The sequence below is a fragment of the Acipenser ruthenus genome, chromosome 14 (genome assembly GCF_902713425.1).
Source record: "Acipenser ruthenus chromosome 14, fAciRut3.2 maternal haplotype, whole genome shotgun sequence".
In the NCBI taxonomy this organism is placed as follows: Eukaryota; Metazoa; Chordata; class Actinopteri; order Acipenseriformes; family Acipenseridae; genus Acipenser; species Acipenser ruthenus.
The window spans coordinates 14,488,969-14,501,012 of NC_081202.1; the positions used below are offsets into that span (position 1 = coordinate 14,488,969).

Genomic DNA, 12,044 nt, shown 5'->3' on the forward strand with positions numbered 1-12,044 from the left:
CACTGCAGACTCACCATGCAGCCACCCAAGAGCTACAGCGTCGGAGGACAACGCAGCTCTCGGGCAGCTTACAGGCAAGCCTGCAGGTGCCCGGCCAGACTACAGGGGTCGCTGGTGCGCAGTGAGCCGAGGACACCCCGGCCGACCTAACCCTCCCTCCCACCGGGTGGCGCTTAGCCAATTGTGTGCCGCCCCCTGGGAGCTCCCGTCCACGGTTGGCTGTGGAACAGCCTGGACTCGAACCGGCGACGTCCAGGCTATAGAGTGCATCCTGCACTCCACGTGGAGCGCCTTTACTGGATGCGCCACTCAGGAGCCCATGACACTGCTAAATTTAACACAAACATGAAAGCATCTCAGAGATCCATCCTTATCTAAAGGTACACCAATTACAGATCATTTTTGTACATCTAATTTGATAAAGGAAAATCTTTATTCCTCTTATCATCACCACTAATCCTCTTCTGTCATCATTGTATTGTGTTGACAGCATACCTGTCTTATCTTTATTTTAGTTTGGTTATATCTGGAAAACAGAACAAAAAAATCAAAGGACTGTGGGAGATACACAGAGAAGACATTAAATATCAATGCTTAAAACTGTTCCCAAGGTATGCTAGTTTTGAAAGATAAAATGTTTTTGTAAGGAAGCTATGATAAGACAAGGTGACACAATCAGCTCCAGATGAGTTTCCTGGAAAGTGTTCTCAGTACAACAGAAACACCATTGTGAAAGCTTCCTGGGCTGGAACACAACTCGCATGTGCCATTTATAGCCTGCTACTGCTGAAAGTGAAATCGGGTACAGGCCTAAATGTATCTGGCTCACAGAGAGGCATGTTCAGTTTTTGTGATCTCTATATGGTCAACAAGTCACATTACATGAAAAAAATCAAAACACAAGCTGTATTTATGTAATTAGATACATTACATTTTATATTTAGCCTTTGCAGTTAACAAAGTCATCATAACAATAGAGAAAATTAAAATAACAGGTAGATTAAAAATGCTCCAAACAATTACAAAATAGCCTGTCCTCAAATGAGGACAATCGCACTAAATGGGTTACATTTTTGTGCCCGATATGCGCTCCTCCGATAGGAGCCAGCTCTTCAGCGCTATGCTTTTTTAGTGCGAGAGGTCCCGCGTTCGCTCCTGCCCTCCGCCTGTGTGTGGATTGCCTCGCCCTGTGTGATGCGCCTGCCTGTGTTAACTGAGATTACTACATTGGTGTTAGCTGTGGGATGCAGGTACCCCAGCACTCGTCGGACTGTAGCCTGGTGAGCAAGTCCGGGGCGGATTTGAGGCTGGCAGGGGAGAGTGGTGTGTGCACAGGGGAAGGCAGCAGCAGGGCGGGTAGGTGAAGTAATCACACACGAAGACATAAGCCCGATATACGCTCCTTGCAAAGGAGTCGGCTTTTTGTACAGCGATATCGGGCTATGCTTTAGTGTGAGAGGTTATGGGTTCGCGCCCGCCCTCTGTCTGCGTGTGGATTGTCTCACCCTGTGTGATGTGCCTGCCTGCGTTAACCGAGATCATTTCTATGTATATATTCAGCATATCACAGAATTACTAACATTTCATCAGGCGTTTAAAAGTAGAAAGGCTTTTTTAAAACTATGCTTTCCATGTATTTTTTTTTTTATCTATTAAGATATACATGCATTTTTGTAAATAAATAAGTACATAAAAACAATTACAAAAATGATTAGCTAAAAATACAATATGTATTTATATATATATATATATATATATATATATATATATATATATATATATATATATATATATATATATATATAAATTAGACCAATTTCACCGCTCTACCTGGAATCTCAAACTGCACATCTGAAACATGTACGTTTTATATTTGATATTCATTCTCGAGTTAAATGTATACAGTAAGATGAATGCTATGGTAAGCATACCCTTAAAAAAACATGCAAAACCAGTGTTTTGAAGTCGCTCACTCCAGGTGCCAGTTGCCACCCAGCAGTGCAGTGGTTAAAGCAGCGCCGAATGTGTTCTTCTCTGATCTCTTGGTGCTCTCATTCCCAACCGCTACAGTAGGAAGATGGCGACGGAGGGAGCAAGCGGAGAGCAGCTTCCTCTGATTCAAACGTTAACAGCAGCATTGCACGGAAGCTTAGAAACGGTAGGACCTTGTACAAACAAAAACGAGTTAAAGCATTGCATTAAAATAAATAGTTATCCAGCGGTTTTCCTGTGCTTTGGGGTCTCATATCTGCAGAGAGCGATGCTATTTTTTGTACAATGTATCCAGATTGCTTGTGTGTGCGCTGGGGAGTTGTTCGTAATAAACTGTTTCCATGTAGGAATGGTAATGTTTCCTGCTTTCGAGGAATGTTCTTCTTCTTCATTTTCTCTGCACGGATCGTCTTTTTACTCGCTGAATTTCTTTTTGGGCTTTCAGTGTCTATTGCAATGCACATTACCGTGTTTTCACAGCAGCCATACATGCAGTTGTTTTGATGTTAATGACAAAGTGCAGATGCTGATATTTGCGATTTCATACCAAAGGAAATATTTTAAACCCTTGATTTTTTCCTGTCTCCCTTTTAAAATTTTTGTTTTACTTATGTTGTGTGAGTGTGAGTGTGAGGGTTAACTACTGTTCTCGCGCATTTTACGTTTTTCAAGAAAGACGTCACTATAATGTACATAATTTATTAAACGTAACGTAGACATTTATAAGTAGATCTGGGTGGTTGGTTGTGCTGGTGATAGATATTTTACCTTTCATTCTTTGTATGTTATCGAACTCAGTTGTTATAACCTATAGTGTATTTTATTAAAGATTAGTAACTTATGCTCTGCTAGCTTAATAGTATAGTAGATGCTGGGTATTACTAACTTTTAAAAACCGCCGTCATAAGCCTACTATACAGTATTTGTGACTTTAAAATAATAATAATAATAATAATAATAATAATAATAATAATAATAATAATAATAATAATAGCAGGTTTTTTTTAACAAAGCCAGACTTTACGGATTACACTTAAGACGAGTAAGTAAATGTTTCCACGGAATGTAGTTTAATTTTTAATGACTTACTGTAATAAGTGAGAATGGTATAGCAGTCGGGAATGCAGCCCAGAGGGTTGAGCATATCTCGCAAGAGTGACACAGATGCTTGTTTAATAATATGTCCTATACTGAGTTTTAGCGTTTAGAATAGTGTAAGTGCAGTCCACATTCTGCCTATTATCATTATTGTTAAATTAACATAGGTGTCTGAAGCCTTATTGTCTGTGTCGCCCACTTGAGGGGCTCCATTCAGCAGATTTACCCAAATCTTGACTGGGGTGAGGGGGAAGGGCTCTCGTGATTGTTGTGGTCATCCCTCAACTCTTTATGAGCCTGTTGATCTAACTCACAACTCTTCTGAGAGATGTGGATAGATTCCATATCTCAATTGTGCCAGGAAGGGGCTGGTTCTGCTTGATGTTGATAAATTAGTCTTATCCCATATTATTATTTTTTTTTAATTCAGCAGTTTTGGGGGAAAAAAAGCCAACAGCTGCTAAATATGGATTACTAGACTGTACAGTGTGAGAAAAAAAAATTGAAATAGGGAAGGGAAGATAATGTCAAGAGGCAACATAGAGGAGAGTAAGAATTTGAGAGGGTGGGAGGAGAACACAGTACTGGAACTGTTGTGCAGTGTTACTAATTTTAGTTTAATGTCTTGAAGTGATTCAGCTGCACTGCAGAAAATCAAGGGGGGAGGGGGGTCCACTGATATGAGATTGTATTGTTTCCTCATCTCCTCACAACAGATTTACCACAACCTAGTGTTTGTGCTGATTGCATTCTCTACCCGGCATACTTCTTTAGTGACCATGTTTGGCAGTTACTGAACTAGCTAGGAACATGTGCATCATGCCAGTGAATTAACTGCAGTTTGTATTATTATTATTATTATTATTATTATTATTATTATTATTATTATTATTATTATTATTATTATTATTATTTGTTTATTTGGCAGAAGCCTTTATCAAAGGTGACTTACAGGTATTATAGGGCAATACAAGGTTAGAGTGTATTTTTCCAGTCATCAAAGAGGAGATCTGGAAACTTGCATCCTTATTCCTCTGCTTGGAAACCTGTGGTTGCAGAATTAAACTGTAACAGATTGGTTTAAGCCCTGTTTGTTGCAAAATAACATTTTGTATGGAGTGGATATTATCTTTCACATGGCTCCAGTATTGTTGCATTCTGGTTTATGCCTATTATGGTAGGATGAAATACAAAGTAAAAACACTTCTTACTGCATCAAAGATTAGTGCCAATCCTGCAATGTGAAGCTGTCCAACAGAGTTGTCACAATTCTACATTTATTTGTTTTGCATGTTCAAGAAAAAAACAGCAACTAGTTTTTTTTGTGTGTGTGTTTGTGTTACAGAAATGTGAGTTTAATATGGATAATCTCAGCAAACCAGAACTGCTGACACTTTTGAGCATTATGGAAGGGGAGCTGGAAGCCAGGGATTTGGTGATTGAAGCCTTACGGGTGAGTCACTTTTTTTCGGTTTAATTGTCTTAAAACATATAAACATAATGTTCATTAACACTGCTCTTCACCTCTGGAGGCCTGGGTAACCCACCACACAGTCTGGCTCACTTGGCAGTCTGCTTGAGATTATATATATATATAAGGCTTCATAGATACATTCATGATATAATCACATTGTACTTAAAATAGCACTGGAATTGCTTTCATATGAGCTGGTCTAGTTACATAAGAGAGGTTTAACATGGTATAAGGTTGCATGGCAATTCTCTACATGCCTCTTTTCAGGCTTATGCGAGAACAACATTATTTGGTTATACTGCCTTAATCTGTACAGTGAATTTATAATAAATAGATTATTAATTTGTATTTAACTTGATTTATTTATTGGGCAGACAGATGGATTATGCCATGAATTTGAGTTTGAAATTAACGGCAGATTAGTAACCCTGCTATTCACCAGCTTTACATTTATTGTTGTATGCCTTTAAATGACCTACTTTAAATATAGCTGCCCTATTTTCCTAAAGTTCCTTCCTACAGTTCCATACAGAGTTTTAGATTCTCTTGCACTTAGGCTATATCATGAGATTTATGCCTTTGCTTCTTGACAGCAAGGTGAATTCCCTTTATTGTTCCTTAATAAAACAGCACGGCAGAGTGATGACGGGCATAGACATGGCTTTGTGCCGTTTTTTCCCAGTGTTCTTGCCCTGTTCAAAAGCAGTTTATTTTCTGTCATAAAAAAACTTGGAGTGACCATCTGTAAGTGGCAGCTAACAGATCGTTTCCAACATTAAGATTGAGATCCTAAGTGGCCCTCTGAAGTCAGTGTTCAGGTATTTTGTATCCCACAGCTGTTTGTTGAGCTGGGGTATAATATCTGTCTATAATCACTTTCCACCTTCCACTTCCCACTTCCCACATCCACTACCCAGAAGACAAGGACCGAGACAGAATTTAGAAAATTAATAAAAATAAAATAGGTCAGATCATTTCCTGCAATACTGCATTCCCTAGTTCTAGTCCTCATGGGACTAAATTATATTTTTTGTCAGTGGATTTATTTATTTATTAATATATATATATATATATAATAAAATTGATTATGGATACCACTTGATTTTTTTTTTTTAACAGGCGTATTTTAAAATCAGTATTTATTAAACATCAGGATTAAACAGATATTATAAGAAAAACAACCCCTGCTGCATTTTATTTTAATCTTTTATTGCTGTATTTTAGCATATCAAAGTTGAGGATTAAGTGAACCACGTAGCTGTTGTTCATTTTCATTTTCACCTTGCACAGTCCTTGCAGTTTGTAGTGCATTATAAAAACAATTGGGGTCTGTATGGGAAAAGTATCCATCGTGTGAACTGAACCCCACTTGTTTTTCCATTAGATGCATGCTTATTGTTAATGGCAGCTATATAATATGAATTTCTACACTGGTAAATACAGGAAAAGTGACACATACTGTATGTGTATATGGTATAAAAACATAAAACAAAGACATGGCATTAGTAGTAGTATACATTTTTTTAAATCTGAACATGGTTCCAACTGGTTTGGCTTAGCAGCAGCCTACTGTACATAATAACCAGCGTTTGACATTAACCATGGCCCAGGGCCGGTGGAGATCGCAGTTTGGCCGGTAGTTATGAAGCACCACAAGCCCGACTGGGCCGGTAACATTTTTTAACTGTATAATGTATAATGTATAACTGTATAGTGTAATGCACATGGCTTCTGTTTCATGAATGCAGGAAAATGGGTCAGTGTGCCAAAAAGCTGAAAAAAACATTTACAAACCCATTTTTAAAAACATACCCACTCCCCCACCCCCCGATAACATCGTAATTGAACTCGTCCAAACTTTTCTGCCGCACGTCGTATCTGAAGTGCTGTTGGTAATGCTGTTTTTACAATTTGTTTATTTATTTATTTTGTTTTACAACTAAGCAACCAATTGCACCAATAAGCCAAAAGTAAAGTGTTTAAATCAATAATGATAAAGAAAAAATTATGAAAAAAATTAAGATAAAAATATAGAGTGGAGTGGAAGAAGGACTTAATTTGGCTTCATGATGACAGTGAAACAAATGTCAGTTTCCCAGACTTGCAGATGAAACAGCAGCTTTTTTGTTGGGAATTCAACATTTAGTTGCCCTCATATCCAGTCTCACAGTAATAGTTTGCAATGAAAAAAAGATTCTTACATATTGCTGTGGAAGAAAGCACTGGGGGAGCACTTCGCTAATTTAATGAATACATTTATTGAATGCCTACAGTAGGAGAATGCAGTTTACGCAATCCTGCACGGTTCTCCTAATGTGGGCTTTAAACAAAGTAATATGAGAAAAGATTGAATATATTTTACTATTTTGTGAGTTCTGCAAGATTTGTGTCTGACCAAAATTTCTACCAGAGCTTCAGTTTCTCGCATGTCCATGTAGTTTAGGATTACCAGATTTCCACAGTGAAAAACGGGGAGTTTTTTTTTTCTTTAATTTACTGATGCCATAGCAACTCTGAAACCAAAAATAACAGTATATAAAATAACACAATAATAGTTAAAAAATTAAACATTGGGTGAATTTATTGCAGATATATTGTCATCTAGTCAAAACATGTTAAATGTATAAAAAGCCAGATTTAAAAAATAGATCAGCTATTACCATTTAAACTTATGGTATACACGTAATCAGAATGGTTAAACAAATAATCCATAAGATTGTTTATTTTATTTTTGAATGGCGCTAACACACAACCTAATACATTATTCTGCTAGTAACTTACAGTTTTGTACTTATTATTGGGCCAGTTAAAATTGTAACTGGGCCAGTAAAAACACTACCTCAGTGACCGAAGGGGCCAGTAGTAAAACATCTAAATGTAGAGCCCTGATAACCTATTCATATTGTAGACTGGGTGTATAACGTTTGCTGTCTTGAACACATAAATGAGTGTGGGAAGTTTAATGTAGTCTATTTTTATGAGTCACCAACCATTGCAGGAGATAATTTGCATTTCATTTTCAAATAGTACAACAAAGCAAAGATATTATTATGGTACCGGTGTTGCTATGAAACCAAAGTTATCTTAAAATCTGAGTACAAGAATAAAGCATTAGGTTATGGAATTGCAAGCTCAACCTTGTGTCCCAGTCTTCAGTGTGGGGGAGCCCCTCTGAACCCTGAAGAGGTGCTCTCTGTAGTAAAGCATTAGGTTATGGAATTGCAATCTCAACCCTGTGTCCCAGTCTTCAGTGTGGGGGAGCCCCTCTGAACCCTGAGGAGGTGCTCTCTGTAGTAAAGCATTAGGTTATGGAATTGCAAGCTCAACCCTGTGTCCCAGTCTTCAGTGTGGTGTAGCCCCTCTGAACCCTGAGGAGGTGCTCTCTGTAGTAAAGCATTAGGTTATGGAATTGCAATCTCAACCCTGTGTCCCAGTCTTCAGTGTGGGGGAGCCCCTCTGAACCCTGAGGAGGTGCTCTCTGTAGTAAAGCATTAGGTTATGGAATTGCAAGCTCAACCCTGTGTCCCAGTCTTCAGTGTGGTGTAGCCCCTCTGAACCCTGAGGAGGTGCTCTCTGTAGTAAAGCATTAGGTTATGGAATTGCAAGCTCAACCCTGTGTCCCAGTCTTCAGTGTGGGGGAGCCCCTCTGAACCCTCAGGAGGTGCTCTCTGTAGTAAAGCATTAGGTTATGGAATTGCAAGCTCAACCCTGTGTCCCAGTCTTCAGTGTGGTGTAGCCCCTCTGAACCCTGAGGAGGTGCTCTCTGTAATAAAGCATTAGGTTATGGAATTGCAATCTCAACCCTGTGTCCCAGTCTTCAGTGTGGTGTAGCCCCTCTGAACCCTGAGGAGGTGCTCTCTGTAATAAAGCATTAGGTTATGGAATTGCAATCTCAACCCTGTGTCCCAGTCTTCAGTGTGGGGGAGCCCCTCTGAACCCTCAGGAGGTGCTGTCTGTTGACAGCAGTGTATGTGGGATGCAAGCCCACAGTTGGAAGAACAAGAATGTGCTGTTATTGGTTTGTTATTTTACAAGTGAAAAGAGTGCTTGGGATCCTTTTTCTTTTTGAAATTCATTTTTGTTTCAGGAAGTTGTAGTTCATTCTGTTTTTGCAACCTTCTTCATCTTGCCAGTGTATAAAGAAAGAAGAGCATTATTTCTTAGACCCTTGGTGTGTATCACTGTTGACTGCAGACAATGGTCATTGTAATGCACCCTTGGTACTGCTTTTGATCCTCAGTTTGAGATGTTTCATTTTGTTTGAATTTGTTAATTGGCTTCTAAGTAGGTAGGCCTTTCCAAAAATAATCTGTGAATCACAGCATGAGGACCATCTATAGAGCCAGGGGTCTACATGGGTAAATGAATAAACATTAAAGAGTAACCCCTGTTTCAAACTGATGCTCCACCAGCGCGCCGAACGTAATTCAAGCACAAAAAATATACTATGTCCCCATTAAGTACATGAGTAGAGCAGCATCTGAAACAATTAAGTACGCCTTGACGCTCTTTCAATGCTAGCGTGCCTTCCTGTGCCGCTCCAAGCACTTCTGGTGCGCCTTGGTTTCAAACGGCGCTCGAGCAGCGAACTGTACTTACTGCTAATGTACGTAAATGTTATGCTGAAGAGTATCGTGTGTCCCACAATGCTACACTGATCACCTGTTACCATCAGAATCAATCACGGCAGCGCCCACAGAGGAGCAACATGAAAATGATTGATATAAATGACAGTTACACAATTGCATTAAGGGTGCGTACTGTACTTATTCTGTAAACAAAAGCATTTTTTATTTTATTGGGTGTGGTTTCTGCTTTTGGCTAAAAGAATTAATTAAAAAAAATAGCAAGTTAGTTTAACTATTCCTAATCACAAATTACCATTATATATATATATATATATATATATATATATATATATATATATATATATATATATATATATATATATATATATATATATAGCTCATTGCAATAAATAACTGAATCTGTACTGGAAACAGATTTTTATTTTATTCATCCCTTATTTACAGGGGACAGGTATTTTGAAATTGGTATTTTGGTAAAATGTATTTTATATTTGAATACCTTAGTTTTAAACCCTGAACATTGCTGATAATTTTACTACTGAATAAAGGATGTGCTGATTAGCTTGCTTGCTTAGTGAATATACTGGATTTAGCTCAAACGAGCCTCCCCCCACCCTCAATTTCAACATTTATAAATTGACATATATCCTTTTTTATATATAAAATGCCACCATTTTCCAACAAGTTGGATGGAAAAGTTGATCTGCTGTGGCAATACCTTAGGTTTCCCACAATCATCTTTAGTCAATATTTCTGCCTATTCCGTAACTTACAGGTTCATTTATACTTCTTTCCAGACATGCTGTAATTTGTCTAGTTGATGTTTCCCTGGTCTATCAAGACATTTTAATTTCCTGCCCTTTTTCCACTGTACTTGTTTCATATGAGTAATAAGACAAATGGCATGGTAACCCTTTTTTTCCTTTATTTCCTTTTTTTTTTTTTTACATCACCCCAAAATGAATCATTTTTTTTAAATGTGTTTTATTTAGTGTGCCTGATATTCTCCCAATTTGGAATGCACAATGGATTTTCCCCTCACCACAACAATTCCCCACATGGCACAGGTTCAGTGGGCGTCCTTTGATCCCACGACCAAGCCAGCTTCCTTTTTCACTTAGGAACTCGAGCAGATGTTGGCAAACTACCGACCTCTGGAGGACAAAGGCCAACCCTGCTGGTGTCTGCTCTGCGCTCACTGGGCGCCTGGCCATCAGGGTTCACTGTAGAGCGATGAGGAGAAACAGTCCCTGCCGGTTTTACCTCCCTAACCCATGGGAGCGCCTGTGCCAATGCGACACGCCCTTCAGAGTCCCCAGGGAAGACCGGCCTACTTCGCACAGCCAGGACACGAACCTGCGCTGTATGACTCACCTGCACACCATGCGGCTGCGCTTCTACCAGCTGAGCCACTCGTGGACCCCTCCAGAATGAATCTTAAATTGCTCCAAGTTTGTTTGTGTTTAATGGCAGAGTCTAAGAGCTTGAAAAAAAAGGCTGCTGGAAAGAAAATCATAATTTGATATTCTTCTTTTGTTTACTTCAGACGTGTTGTTACATGGTGATTGCACAACTATATTATTTCAATCTTCTTTGTGATCTGGCTTCATAATGAGGTTTTCAGACCCAATTAACTATTCTACTGACACATGGATTCCTAAAAATACAGATCCCTTAATACTGATAAATGCCAGTAAGGCTGAGGGAACAATCATTATTTATTTTTTGTTTATTTAGCAGACGCTTTCATCCAAGGTGACTTACAGAGACTAGGGTGTGTGAACTATGCATCAGCTGCAGAGTCACTTACAATTACATCTCACCCGAAAGACAGAGGAAAAGGAGGTGAAGTGACTTGCTCAGGGTCACACAATGAGTCAGTGGCTGAGGTGGGATTTGAACCAAGGGCCTCCTGGTTACATGCCCTTTTCTTTAACCACTGGACCACACAGCCTCCTCAGCATGAGCTACAGAGTAAAACATTTATTTTCCTGACTAAATCCCCCTGTGAATATTTTCAAGGGCTGTACTATCAGGAGTACATATAGTAGTGTATAGAGCTTTAAACTTTTTGAGCTAACTCCAGGGCATGTGCTATTAGTGGTTTCTTAACCACCGTTTTCCATTAATAGCTGTTCCAGGTTACGTTAAATGTGTTTTTGCAGCCTTAGTCCTTTTTTTTTTTTTTTTTGAGTACGAGTCTACATCACAAACGTGCCTCCCTAATTTCCACTTTCTGCTGTATGGAGCCAAAGTAAGTCAAGTAATTGAAGGTCAGTTAACTTTCCTCCACTTATCAAGCTAAAAAGTGAATTGAATTGGGCCGTGTTCTTTCAGGGACTGTTGCTGTCCTACAGGTGTTTCACTTGGTTCTCCCTTATTTGTGGAAAGGGGATACACATATAGCACAGCTACTGTACCCATCTATTTTCTGTTTACTAGAATGCTTCAACTACACAGTTTGCAATATTCTTTTTTTATTGCTTGTTGGAATTATGGGAAATGCTTGAAACCACTCCAAAGCACTCAATAGCTCAGATAATAAATATGCATTAGCAGTACAATCGAAACTGACCAGCTGTTGTCCTAGAATAGTCATTCAAATCTGCAGTGAGCAGCAGGCCCTAGAACACACTGGCCAGCAATACCGATACATTGTCAGCAGGGATGCTAGGAATCCGTTTGCTGCGGAATAACACAGAAAAACGCAGATTTTCTATGTTTTCTGAGGGGTTTTTTTTGTTTTATACTTGGGGAGGGGCAAAAGCCATGCAAGGCTATTTTTGTTTGTTTGATAATAACCAAATCAACACACTCATAAGTTATAAACATTAACACAGGCAACTTTGCTTTAAATTTACAAACATACCTGTCTAATAAAACTGCTTCCG

At 38.9% G+C, this 12,044-nt stretch overlaps 1 protein-coding gene across 1 annotated transcript in view; it reads left to right on the top strand.

The window, feature by feature from the left end:
- The first annotated feature begins 2,014 nt into the window (after positions 1–2,014).
- LOC117419751 (cortactin-binding protein 2-like) overlaps positions 2,015–12,044 on the top strand; it is a 54,225-nt gene continuing 44,195 nt past the window's right edge. The window contains exons 1-2 of the mRNA XM_058985921.1: positions 2,015–2,158; positions 4,436–4,543. Coding sequence (XP_058841904.1) covers positions 2,078–2,158; positions 4,436–4,543 — 189 coding nt within the window. The 5' untranslated portion in view covers positions 2,015–2,077. The remainder of the gene's footprint in view (positions 2,159–4,435; positions 4,544–12,044) is intronic.